We start from the raw sequence: 14410 nt of genomic DNA on the forward strand, positions 1-14410 counted from the left end.
TTATATTACTATAGAGTCCTTTTAACGAATGAGTTTGATGGTTTATCACAAACCTTAAATGAAAGAAGTCCTTAATTGTTCTCCTGCAGCATGGCCTTGCTTTGTGTTTGGTGCGCCATCCTGTCGGCTGTATTTCACAGCACGACATACTGTTAAAAGTGTTTATACTATTTATACTTTCAATTAACAAATTGAAGTCTTGTGAAAGGTTGACAGGATAACTGGCATTAACTGTCAAAATAATTTCAAACTATTGAAGTTAGCTTACAGAATAAACATGTCAATCAACCCATATGATTTTTGCTATAATATTTTTGTTTTGAAAAGTCACTGTGACTGATAGAAAAGTGATGGTTTTAGCAACATTTTAACCTGTCTGAATGCTAATAATCATTTTGCGAGCAAGCAGGTAAGCTGCGCGGGCGTAGCGCGTGGAGTGACCCATGTTACGAGCCCCCGGCCACGGGGGTGGCGGGCAGGTAAGCTGCTTACCTGCTGCGCGTGACGCCAGCCGCGGCGAAAGCGGACGAGGCGGGGTGTCGGTGCGGTGGGCGCGGTAGTGACCCTGGACGTGCGTCGGGCCCTTTTCGCGGATCGCCTCAGCTACGGCTCCCGGTGGGGCCCTCTCGGGGGAAGGAGCCTCGGTCCCGGACCCCGGCGAGGCGTCCCTCCGCTCCGTAAAAGTGTCCATCTCTTTTTTTTTTTTTCTTCTGTTGTGGCATATGCTGCAGGTGCCTGCTCGTTTTTCGTATGTGGGTAACAACATTTAACTATGTATATATATTTCCCAATTGGTTTAACTGCCACCCGCAAAAAAAAAAAAAAAAAAAATCTAATTAATCCGCCCGACCCGACCCGCGAGCGGATAAAATCTTATTTTTTTAAATTTCATCCGCCCGATCCGCGGATAATCCGCGGACTCTGCGGTTGTGTCCGCAAACCGCGCATCTCTAATATATATATATATGAAATACTTGACTTGGTGAATTCTAACTGTAAATATACTCCTACCCTCTTAACCACGCCCCGCCCCCAACCACCCCCCCCCCCCCCACCCCCACCTCCCGAAATCGGAGGTCTCAAGGTTGGCAAGTATGAAGGAGAGAGACACACGAGGCTCGATCCAAGATGGCGCCGTGAACGGTCTTACGTGCGGGAGCAGCATCTAAAAAAAAAAAAAAGAACATAATCCTGTGAAAACGGCTCGTATATGATTTAAAAGAGACTTAATAGTTTCCCTATATTTAGTTCATTTTGTGTTTCATTTGGCTGGACTTAACGACTGCTCCTTTGAACTATGTCGACGTCTTCTGGCACGAAAAGGAAGGGTGTGGCGAAGAAAATGGCGGATAATGCTACAACTTCAAACCTGCTATTTGACAACTGCCATGACTATTTCATAAATGGGGGCGGCGTGAAATTGCATCTCATGAATGAAGAAGTTTTTCCTTCCCTGCCAGTAACACCGGAGAAGCCTCCCACCAAGAAAGGTAAAGATGAAATGGGCAATAGTGACATTGTTGCTACGCTATCCGCGTTAATTAACGCCCGCTCAGACGAGCTGAAGAAGTTGACACAGGCCAATGCCATTCAAATTGCTTGCGGAAATGCTAAATTGGAACAGGTTGGCAAACAAGTAAGCGAAATTATGGAGAGAGTTTCTGGGCTGTAACTGGCTGTGAAGGGGGTCTAGAAGCTTTGATTGATTGATTGAAACTTTTATTTGTATATTGCACAGTACAGTACATATTCCGTACAATTGACCACTAAATTGTAACACCCGAATAAGTTTTTCAACTTGTTTAAGTCTGGGTCCACGAAAATCAATTCATGGTACAAATATATACTATCAGCCTAATACAGTCATCCCACAAGTTAATCATCAGAGTATTTACATTGAATTATTTACATTATGTACAATATTTACAAACGGGGGGGGGGGGGGGGGGATGAGGAGGGTTTAGTTGATATCAGCACTTCAGTCATCAACAATTGCATCATCAGAGAAATGGACATTGACACAGTGTAGGTCTGACTTGGTAGGATATGTACAGCGAGCAGAGAACATAGTGAGTTCATTAAGCATAAGAACAAGTATATACATTTGATTATTTACATTTGGTTATAAGACCGAAAGGACAAGATTACGGGTACAAGCGGCCGAAATGAGTTTCCTCCGCCTTGTGGCGGGGCTCTCCCTTAGAGATAGGGTGAGAAGCTCCGTCATCCGGGAGGAGCTCAAAGTAAAGCCGCTGCTCCTTCACATCGAGAGGAGCCAGATGAGGTGGTTCGGGCATCTGGTCAGGATGCCACCCAAACGCCTCCCTAGGGAGGTGTTTTGGGCACGTCCGACCGTTAGGAGGCCACGGGGAAGACCTAGAACACGTTGGGAAGACTATCTCTCCCGGCTGGCCTGGGAACGCCTCGGGATCCCTCGGGAGGAGCTGGACGAAGTGGCTGGGGAGAGGGAAGTCTGGGCTTCCCTACCTAGGCTGCTGCCCCCGCGACCCGACCTCGGATAAGCGGAAGAAGATGGATGGATGGATGGACATTTGTTTATTTACAATCCGGGAGGTGGGATGTGGAAGAGGGAGGATGTTAGTCAAGAGTTGAGGTTGACAGGAGGTGTTGTTTTAGTGCGGTTTTGAAGGAGGATAGAAATGCCCTTTCTTTTACACCTGTTGGGAGTGCATTCCATATGGATGTGGCATAGAAGGAGAATGAGTTAAGACCTTTGTTAGATCGGAATCTGGGTTTAACGTGGTTTGTGGAACTCCCCCTGGTGTTGTGGTTATGGCAGTCAATTACGTTAAGGAAGTAGTTTGACATGTACTTCGGTATCAGGGAGGTGTAGCGGATTTTATAGACTAGGCTCAGTGCAAGTTGTTTTACTCTGTCCTCCACCCTGAGCCAGCCCACTTTGGAGAAGTGGGTAGGAGTGAGGTGGGACTTGGGGTGGAGGTCTAGAAGTAATCTGACTAGCTTGTCCTGGGATGTTTGGAGTCTAGATTTGAGGGTTTTGGAGGTGCTAGGGTACCAGGAGGTGCAAGCGTAATCGAAAAAGGGTTGAATAAGAGTTCCCGCTAGACTCTTCAAGGTACTTTTGTTGACCAGAGAGGAGATTCTATGGAGAAATCTCGTTCGTTGATTGACCTTTTTGATTAACTTGGTTGCCATTTTATCACAGGAAAGATTAGCCTCCAGAATGGAACCTAGGTAGGTGACCTCATCTTTCCTGGTGATAACAATGTCACCCACTTTTATAGTGAAGTCACTGACTTTTTTTAGATTAATTTGGGACCCAAATAGGATGGATTCCATTTTACCTAAGTGTATGGATAGTTTATTGTCAGCGAGCCAGGTGCAAATACTAAGGAGTTCAGCACTGAGGATTTTTTCCACCTGTGATTTGTCCTTGCCGGATACCAGCAGGGCCGAGTCATTCGCAAACAGGAACAATTCACAGTTGCATGCTGATGACATGTCATTTACGTATATTAGGAACAGTAAAGGCCCTAATATACTCCCTTGGGTAATCAATGTACTTCTAGAACGCATCACTGAGATGGAGAGATATTCAAGACGATGGAACCTGAGACTGCATGGTGTGGCCAAGCGTGTGGAGGACAGAGATGTACGTGAAGAGGTGATCCGAGTTTGCCAGGCCCTGCTGCCGTCTGATGCTGAACGGCTCCCGAATGTTATCGACACCGTGCACCGCGTTGGAGTGAAGAAGCCGAAAGGTAACAGGTAGGGCTGGGCGATATTGCCTTTTTTTGATATCTCGATATTTTTAGGCCATATCGCGATACACTATATATACCTCAATATTTTGCCTTTACCTTGAATGAACACTTAATACATCATCACAGCAGTATGATTATTCTATGTGTCTACATTAAAACATTCTTCTTCATACTGCATTAATATATGCTCATTTTAAACTTTCAGGCAGACAAGGAAATCACAATAAGTCAATTGACCAAAACTGTATTTATTAAACAGTTATTAAGCAGTGACACAAACATTAATGTCATTTCCAAAACAGAAAGTGCAAGATTGTCAGAGACATTTTAAAACAAGCTATTAGTGTACTTTTTTGTGCATGGCGACACTACATAGTTTAAAAACATGATGTCACACAAGATATTTCAATAAGTGTCAAATAAAAATGAGCTCCATAATAGGAAATCAAATAGTGTTCGTCCTTCGCTATGTGGTAGGTTCCTGCGGACATTATCTCCTTTTGTCGTGGACTCTTTTTTTCATACGGTGTTGATGTGGAAATGTTTGCCTCAGCATTTTGATGGTGTGGCACCAAACAAAGATGTTGACATGCGGAGTAAGCACTCTTGATTCTCTAGCAGGTGACTTTTCAAATGATGCTACGTATTAGCAGTAATGCTACTTTTTGTAGAAACGCTTTTGCCCCACACTTGACAAATTACGGTTGTCTGTTCGACATATTCCCACTTGAAGCCAAACCACCGCCAGACGATGGACCATCTGCTGTTTTTCTTGGGAATTAATTCTTCCTTCATTTGTTACCAGATTCGCACCTTTGTTCTCTCGTATTACCAGTCGCACCACAGCTAACTTTAGCCTTGCTGCTACGTCTCTGCGCCACGAGGGCGTATACGTATGTGACGTATGTCGTGACAGTATGTGACGTGTGTAAGAATGTGCGCTTGCTGTCTGAGAAGGAGACACAAGAAAGAGTGGGAAGAGCCTGTCGTGTAATGCCAGCAGCTAAAAGCAACTGCGTCAGAACGTATACTCCGATATCACGATATAGTAATTTTCTATATCGCACAGACACAAACCCGCGATATATCGCGTATATCGATATATCGCCCAGCCTTAGTAACAGGTGTGTTTTACTGCAGTTTTCCTCCTGGGTGCACAGAGCTGCAGTCTGGGCCGCTGCAAATAATTCCTCTTACCTGCGAGGCAACGGGCTGCATTTCACCGAGGATCTTTGTAAAGTCGACAGAGAAGCAAGAATGAAGTTATGGCCACTGGTGGATGAAGCTCGCAAGGCAGGGAAAATTGCCTACTTTGTAGGCAGTTGGGCATTTATCGAGAAAAAAAGAAATCCCTCTTCCAGTCTGAAGATACACCTTTCAGACTTTAACTTACTCTTGACTTTATTTTGTTAAAAGAGGATGAACAGATGAGGAGTTACAACTTATGCACGAGCCAGTTTTTTGCCCTTTTCTGAATATTAATATGATGGTGTTCCCGCAGCATCTAATTGCTTTGTTTCTAACTCAAAGCATTTTCTAATTCTAATTCATTCTTATTTAACTTTGTCTTTATCTATAGTTTCTCTCAACGCCAGGGGGTTAAGGCAGAACTTGAAGCGCAAAGCTTTATTTTTATTTCTTAAACAATGTAAAACAGATTTATGTTTTTTACAGGAGACACACAGTATGAATGATGATGTAAAGTTTTGGCGATCTCAATGGGGTAATGAGATATGTTGCTCTCATGCATCACAGCGCTCTGGTGGAGTTGGCACACTCAAAAACAATATTACAGGAGTCTCATTGCATCATAGTGACTGATAAAAATGGCCATTATATTTGTCAAGTTTTTGAGATTCAGAAAACTAACTTTATAGTTGCTAACATTTATGGATATAACTCGGGGAAAACAATACTATTTTATTTAATGAGGTGGAAAATAGAATTATACACTGGCTTGCCAAATTTCCAAATGCTTATATACTTGTAGGAGGTGACTTCAATACTGTCATTGACAATTCACTTGATAGATGGACACCAGGCTCTCAAAATAGTGTCAGCTCAAATCTAAAGTTACTAATGCAAAGGCTTGATCTAATTGATGCCTGGAGATATAAAAATCCTGAAAAGACATCCTTTACCTGGTCTAATAAGTCAGGCTCAAGAAAATCCAGAATTGACACGTGGTTAATTTCTAAATCACTGCAAAACAATGTTACTGTTCAAATTCTCTCCACTCCTTTAAATGATCATAGGGCTATACAGATTCACATCTCTCTACATCCCTCTCACAATCGTTCAAAAAGCTCATACTGGAAACTCAATAGTTCGGTTTTATGTCATGAAGCAGTTAAAAATGAAGATTAAAGATCTAATACAATTTTTTTTTTAATAAAGCCAAAACCCAAAACAATTATTGTAGTAATTGGGGACTCCTTAAATATGAGGTAGGTAAATTTATTAGAAAATATTGCAGTAATCTAGCTAAGAATAAGCGTTCTGAGGAAGAAAATGTGATTTCCATCATTACTGCATTATCTTCTATACGTCCAGATAATATGTCAGCAGAAGATAAAGAAAGCCTCTTAGAAAACCAAAATAAATTAGACAAAATGTATCAATCGAAAGCAGAAGGAGCTTTTGTAAGATCTAGAAAACAATGGCTGGAGGAAGGTGGACAAAATTCTGTGTATTTCTTTCGTTTAGAAAAATCGCAGCCTCAAAGCAACACCATTGATCAACTGAAAATAAATGATTTGGTTTGCAATGATGCAAAACAGATTGCAAATTATTGTTCTCAATTTTACAAAAAATTATACAATAGTCAATTTATAGTGATGCTATTTCGTTTATGGATGCCTTAACTGAAACTAAATCAATCAGCACAGCTGACCAAGTATTCTGTGACCGTCCAATCGGTCTCAAGGAAGTAGCGGAATCAATTAATAGTTTATAAATAACAAATCTCCTGGAGTGGATGGTATTACATCTGAATTCTATAAAATATTTTCAGAAGAGCTAGCTCCCTTCTTATTAGAAGTGTTTTGTGAAAGTATTGATATAGATGCCCTTCCTCCAACTTTAACACAAGACCTCATTACCCTTATACCCAAACCAAACAGATTTACTAATCATTGATAATTGGCGTCCAATTTGCCTTCTAAACAATGACTATAAGATTGTAGCGATTATTTTTGCTAAACATTTAAAATTGGTTCTGGATGACATAATTGATGAGACACAGTCAGGATTTATGAGAGGGAGGCACATATCGAATAATATCAGGCTTGTACTTGACATACTGGATTACCCAGAGGTCATTAACGATGAAGGCTTCCTTCTTTTCCTGGACTTCTACAAAGCTTTTGACTCGATCGAACATGAATTTATCTTCAAGACACTTGACAAATTTGGCTTCAGCAATTTTTTCCGCAAAACAATCAAGACTTTGTACTGCAATGGTAATAGCTCGATGAAGCTAAAATCTGGTACATCTCCAAGATTCAAATTAAAATGTGGGATACGGCAAGATTGTCGTATATCTCCGTATTTATTTTTGTTAGCCACCCAATTGTTATCGGTTCATATAAAAACTAGTCGTTTAAAGGGGATCTCTATTTTAGACAGAGAAATAACTATCAGCCAACTGGCTGACGACACTACACTCTTTTTGAAGGACTCTTCTCAAATTTCTCTTGCCTTGGATGTGATTCATGTTTTTTCCTTGGCTTCTGGTCTCCGTCTGAATGTGAATAAGTGTAAACTAATGGCTGTGAAGAGATGTGAAATGATGTCTATATGTCAAATTCCAGTTAAGGATAGTATTAACTACCTAGGAATACTTATCACTAAAAATTAGAGTCCTAGATCGGTCTTGAACTTTAATCCAATTGTAGAAAAAACTGAGAAAAGATTTAACCAATGGCTACAGAGAGATTTATCCTTAAAAGGCAGAACCTTGCTTTCCAAAGCAGAAGGTATCTCCAGGGTTACATATGCGGCTATTTCTTTAGATGTTAACCAAAAAATATGTAAAACTATTGACAAAATACTTGTTGACTTTATTTGGAAAAACAAAATTCATTATATTAAGAAATCTGTTATAATGAAGAATTATAATCAGGGTGGTCTAAACTTTCTGGATTTCACTACACTAAATAACACCTTCAAGATTAAATGGATAAGACAGTATTTGAAAGACCCTACCTCAATTTGGAACTTAATTTTTCATGTATTTTCTAACCTTGGAGGCCTAAAATTTTTTGCTATTGTGTAACTACAACATTGGTAGGATTCCTGTTCCCTTCTGGCATGGTCTCTTATATACTGTACAAGTACAATTTCTCACCAAATATTTCATTTGGAACAATAAAGACATATGTTACAAAAGGAAATCTCTCTTCCTCAACAATTGGTTCAACAATGATATCATTTTAGTGAGTCAGCTTTTCAATAAGGAAGGTCAACTTTTTAATTACCAAGAATTTCTCAACCATTTTAAGGTCCCTGTGACTCCCAAACAATTTGCCATTGTATTTGATGCCATTCCAACAGGGCTTACTCATCTCCTCTTTCTGCTGAAAAAATGGTGAATGATCCACTTCACACTCCTGTGGGGAAACTTTGCTTTGATCAGAAAAATAACAGAAAAATCCACAGCTTATTCCAAAATGATTGTGTGTCTGTCTCCTATGTAATTGCGCTCTGGAATAAATGTTGTGGATGACATCTGCTGGGTCAAAACCTGGTCCCTTCCTAACAGCTATTTACTTACCAACAAAGTCAAAGAGATATCTTTTAAAATCATTCATGGTTATTACCCTGTAAAGACTGTGATGGTTAGGTACAAGAAGGACATTGATGTTACCTGCACCTTATGTAACATACATCCAGAGACTGTTTACCAGCTGTTTTGGACTTGTGAAAGCACTCCATCACTATGGCAGGCATCTGTCGCTTCATCCTGGACAATATTCATGACAAATTTGTGCTTTGTTTTAAAGATGTGATATTTGGTTTTACACTGTATGAAAAAAAAATTAAAATGAATTTTACCTTTGCAACCTCATTATACTATTGGCTAAGTTTATATTGATAAATGTAAGTTTCTCAATACCCGACCTGTTTTTTGTGCCTTTAAAAAATGTTTAGAACTGTACATTAAAACACTCTCTCCCGCTAACAACCAAAAAGCTGTGAAAACGATGATGCTGTGTTCCAAATTTAAGTTATTTACTGAGATTGAGTGAGCCTATGGCTTTGTACTTTGTTTATTATATATATACATTTTTTGCATTCTATTTTAGTTACCGTATTTTTCGGATTATAAGTCACAGTTTTTTTCATAGTTTGGCCGGGCTCCAGTGCGACTTATACCGGTATATGTTTTTTTCCTTCTTTATTATGCATTTTCGGCAGGTGCGATTTATACTCCGGTGCGACTTATACTCCGAAAAATACGGTACTTTGAATTTACAACCCCCTGGCGCTGTTTTTGTACTTAATTTGATTATTATTTTGAACGGTTTGTAAATGTTGAAATTTATAAATAAAGGTTTATTTAAAAAAAAAAAAAAAAAAGAGACACACTTTATTTTATTTTATAAACCTTTATTTATAAATTTCAACATTTACAAACAGTTGAAAATAATAATCAAAGTAATTACAAAAACAGTACAAAACAGTATAAAAACCGTACAAAACAGCGCCAGGGGGCTGAAAATTCTAAGTAACTTAAATACAATGCAAAAAACAATATATATAAAATAGACAAAGTACAAAGCCATAGGCTCACTCAATCTCAATAAATAATTTAAATTTGGCACACAGCATCATCGTTTTCACAGCTTTTTGGTTGTTAGAGATAGAGAGTGTTCTAATGTAGAGTTCTAATTCTTTTTTAAAGGCACAAAAAACAGGTCGGGTATTGAGAAACTTACATTTATGACTATCAAACTTAGCCAATAGTATAATGAGGTTGCAAAGATAAAATTCCTTTTCAATTTTTTGTTCATATAGTGTAAAATCAAATATCACATCTTTAAAACAAAGCACAAATTTGTCAAGAATATTGTCCAGGATGAAGCGACAGATGCCTGCCATAGTGATGGAGTGCTTTCACAAGTCCAAAACAGCTGGTAAACAGTCTCTGGATGTATGTTACATAAGGTGCAGGTAACATCAATGTCCTTCTTGTATCTAACCATCACAGTCTTTACAGGGTAATAACCAGGAATGATTTTAAAAGATATCTATTTGACTTTGTTGGTAAGTAAATAGCTGTTAGGAAGGGACCAGGTTTTGACCCAGCAGTTGTCATCCACAACATTATTCCAGAGCGCAATTACATAGGAGACAGACACACAATCATTTTGGAATAAGCTGCTGATTTTTCTGTTATTTTTCTGATCAAAGCAAAGTTTCCCCACAGGAGTTTCAAGTGTATCATTCACCATTTTTACAGCAAAAAGAGGAGATGAGTAAGCACTGTACAACATAACACCTGTTGGAATGTACAACATAACACCTGTTGGAATGTACAACATAGCACCATCCATTGCACCACAATACACACAGTGACTATAGCTGCCATCAATTCTAATTCAATATGTAGATTATTGTTTTCACATCTTTCCAAGACCTGTCAAATGAAATCTATATAAATCATATCTTATCAAATCACAGCCAGATGCCAGAAGGCGGGACTTATACACGGAAGTCAGGGGGCGGGACTTTAGTTTGTTTGTATTACGTTTTGGGATTCAATGTATATGACGTCATCACTTTTTGACAGAAAGTATATCCTATATTCTCTTACATGAAATGTACACAACTGTCAGAGCTTTTAAAACTAAGCTGACTTTTTTCATGTACATTTTTCTATTCAGCGAAAAGACTAAAATTCCATTCCGTTTTTTTTGTGGTGGTCTGTCATATTAAATGGTTTCCTTTTTTTTCTCAGTCATATTGTGAGTTCTAGTATTGTGTATTTAGCTTTGAGGCTTTTATACTGCATTTGAGGAATGTCTTCCACTCATGTTGAACAACTTCCACATGTTTAAAGTCTTCCTTAAAAAAGGGAAGCAGGCACACATACAGCAGAATGTGTGGCATTTTTTACACACTAAATATTGTGTCAGAAAAACACACAAACTCAGTGTCATGTTCAACATCAGAAATTACAGTATTATTTTTGTGTGTGTGTGTGTTCTGGCAATGCTTACTTAATGGGGACAACGCTCTGTTTTTTTTTAAAATGGTCCTCAGTAGTCACGTACTAATTTGTGTGAATTATGCAAAATGATTTAAATTTGGTCCCAATGAACCATATTAACTCTTTTTCCCCAGGGTCCCCAGTAAGAATGATCAGCACATTACGTCATCAATCCAGAGATTTAAAGCCGTGTATGAGCTAACTGGGCTGTTGTACCTAAAAATGTTTACCTAAAAATGTCTATGCCTCCACAACCTGTAGAAATGGTGGTCCCCACAAGTGATGATCAAAAACTTGGTCCCCATTCCAAATGATAATAAAAAATGTGCGGCAGCAGTTTTTATGGATCTAACTAAAGCATTTGACACAATTAATCACAATATTTTAATCAAAAAACTAGAACGATATGGCATCAGAGGGTTAGTCTTAAACTGGATAAGAAGTTATCTAATGAACAGGAAACAATACGTGAAACTAGGCGAACACATCTCTACAACGCTAAATATATCCTGTGGTGTACCTCAGGGATCAATACTAGGACCTAAATTATTCAATCTATATATAAATGACATTTGTAAAGTTACAAAAGATTTAAAGTTAGTATTATTTGCGGATGATACAACAGCGTTTTGTTCAGGAGAGAACACACAGAAGATACTACAAATAATAACAGAAGAAATTAACAAATTAAAAAGATGGTTTGACAAAAACAGACTATCGTTGAATCTCAGTAAAACTAAAATAATGCTATTTGGTAACAGTAGAAGAGAAAGCCAAACACAAATACAAATAGACGGAATAGAAATTGAAAGAGTAAATGAAACCAAATTTCTTGGTATAATGATTGATGATAAATTGAACTGGAAATCTCACGTAAAAAATATACAACATAAAGTAGCAAGAAACGCGTCAATACTGAATAAAGCAAAACATGTCCTAGACAAAAAATCACTTCATATTTTCTACTGCTCACTAGTGTTACCATATCTGAGTTACTGTGTAGAAATATGGGGAAATAACTACAAAAGTACACTTCATTCATTAACGGTGTTACAAAAAAGATCAGTTAGAATAATACATAATGTTGGATATAGAGAACATACAAATCCTTTATTTATTGAATCAAAGATACTGAAATTCTACGACATAGTGAATTCGCAAACAGCTAAAATTATACACAAAGCAAACTATAACCTGCTACCCAAGAATATACAACAATTCTTCTCAAAAAAAGAGGAGAAATATAATCTTAGAGAGAAATGTAATTTAAAACATTTGTATGCACGTACAACGCTTAAGACCTTCAGTATATCAGTATGTGGAATTAAATTATGGAATGGATTAAACCAAGCAATCAAACAATGTACTAATATGATTCACTTCAAGAAACTCTTCAAACTTAAAGTGTTTACAAAGTATAAAGAAGAAGAACCATGATAAACATTCTGTATTTATTTAACTCATCCATTCTTTCATTCTTTCACTCACAAACTAATCTTACTTATCTCAACATATGAAATGTAACTTACTTCACCAATTATTATTTATTTACTTATTTTTATTGTGATTACTTATGGAGTATATTGTGAATAAATTGAGAACAGGAAGTGAACAAAAGTTTTAGCAACTGTTATGTAAAAGAAAAGGGGTAGGATTAAATAAGCTCTGCTTCTTCCTACTCCTTTTCGAACATGTTGAATAGAGAAACTGGAGATTGTGATGTATCATGTTGTATGATTGCATGTTCGAAATAAACTCAAACTCAAACTCAAACCAGTGTGTGTGTGTGTGTGTGTGTGTGTGTGTGTTGAACAGGACATTCAGCAGGTCTTGGACCTGTTATCTCCACGCCATCTGGAAGTGATGGAGGCATACATGTACAAGAAGGAAGAGGCCGGAATCTTCGCCCAGATGGAGAAGGAAGAGGCCAGAATCCTCGCCCAGATGGAGAAGGAAGAGGCCCAGAAGGAAAGTAAGTAAATAGCTGTTAGGAAGGGACCACGTTTTGACCCAGCAGATGTCATCCACAACATTATTCCAGAGCGCAATTACCGTATTTTTCGGAGTATAAGTCGCACCTGCCGAACATGCATAATAATGAAGGAAAAAAACATATAAGTCGCATTTTTTGGGGACATTTATTTGATAAAACCCAACACCAAGAATAGACATTTGAAAGGCAATTTAAAATAAAGAATAGTGAACAACAGGCTGAATAAGTGTACGTTATATGAGGCATAAATAACCAAATGAGAACGTGCCTGGTATGTTAACGTAACATATTATGGTAAGAGTCATTCAAATAACTATAACATATAGAACATGCTATACGTTTACCAAACAATCTGTCACTCCTGATCGCTAAATCCCATGAAATCTTATACGTCTAGTCTCTTACGTGAATGAGATAAATAATAATATTTGATGTTTTACGGTAATGTGTTAATCATTTCACACATAAGTCGCTCCTGAGTATAAGTCGCACCCCCGGCCAAACTATGAAAAAAAAACTGCGACTTATAGTCTGAAAAATACGGTACATAGGAGACAGACACACAATCATTTTGAAATAAGCTGCGGATTTTTCTGATCAAAGCAAAGTTTCCCCACAGGAGTGTCAATTGTATCATTCACCATTTTTACAGCAGAAAGAGGAGATGAGTAAGCCCTGTACAACATAACAACACCTGTTGGAATGTACAACATAACACCTGTTGGAATGTACAACATAACACCATCCATTGCACCACAATACACACAGTGACTATAGCTGCCATCAATTCTAATTCAATATGTAGATTATTGTTTTCACATCTTTCCAAGACCTGTCAAATGAAATCTATATAAATCCTATCTTATCAAATCACAGCCAGATGCCAGAAGGCGGGACTTATACACGGAAGTCAGGGGCCGGGACTTTAGTTTGTATTATGTTTTGGGATTCAATGTATATGACGTCATCTTTTTTTGACAGAAAGTATATCCTATATTCTCTTACATGAAATGTACACAACTGTCAGAGCTTTTAAAACTAAGCGGACATTTTTCATTTTCATTTTTTTATTCAGCGAAAAGACTAAAATTCCATTCCGTTTTTTTTTGTGGTGGTCTGTCATATTAAATTGTTTACTTTTTTTTCCAAGTCATATTGTGAGTGCTTGTATTGTGTATTTAGCTTTTAGGCTTTTCTACTGCATTTGAGGAATGTCTTCCACTCATGTTGAACAACTTCCACATGTTTAAAGTCTTCCTTAAAAAAGGGAAGCAGGCACACATACAGCAGAATGTGTGGCATTTTTTACACACTAAATATTGTGTCAGAAAAACACACAAACTCAGTGTCATGTTCAACATCAGAAATTGCAGTATGATTTGTGTGTGTGTGTGTGTGTGTGTGTGTGTGTGTGTGTGTGTGTGTGTGTGTGTGTGTGTGTGTTCTGGCAATGCTTAC

The 14410-nt window shown here is 38.0% G+C and overlaps 1 protein-coding gene across 1 annotated transcript; it reads left to right on the plus strand.

Annotated features, from left to right (window-relative positions):
• Positions 1-1160: 1160 nt before the first annotated feature.
• On the plus strand, positions 1161-12912 carry LOC133575581 (uncharacterized). The gene is made up of 3 exons (XM_061928266.1): positions 1161-1490; positions 3552-3750; positions 12775-12912. The coding sequence occupies exons 1-3, from the start codon at positions 1298-1300 to the stop codon at positions 12821-12823; spliced, it is 441 nt and encodes a 146-aa protein (XP_061784250.1). The 5' UTR covers positions 1161-1297; the 3' UTR covers positions 12824-12912.
• The last annotated feature ends 1498 nt before the right edge of the window (positions 12913-14410 follow it).

The sequence above is a fragment of the Nerophis lumbriciformis genome, linkage group LG03 (genome assembly GCF_033978685.3).
Source record: "Nerophis lumbriciformis linkage group LG03, RoL_Nlum_v2.1, whole genome shotgun sequence".
NCBI classification, from domain to species: Eukaryota; Metazoa; Chordata; class Actinopteri; order Syngnathiformes; family Syngnathidae; genus Nerophis; species Nerophis lumbriciformis.

Coding starts and splice junctions, on each gene's coding strand:
- LOC133575581 (XM_061928266.1), top strand. CDS start 1,298: ATGTCGACGTCTTCTGGCACGAAAAGGAAGGGTGTGGCGAAGAAAATG. Junction 1,491..3,551: donor GAAGCCTCCCACCAAGAAAG/GTAAAGATGAAA, acceptor ATGTACTTCTAG/AACGCATCACTGAGATGGAG. Junction 3,751..12,774: donor AAGAAGCCGAAAGGTAACAG/GTAGGGCTGGGC, acceptor TGTGTTGAACAG/GACATTCAGCAGGTCTTGGA.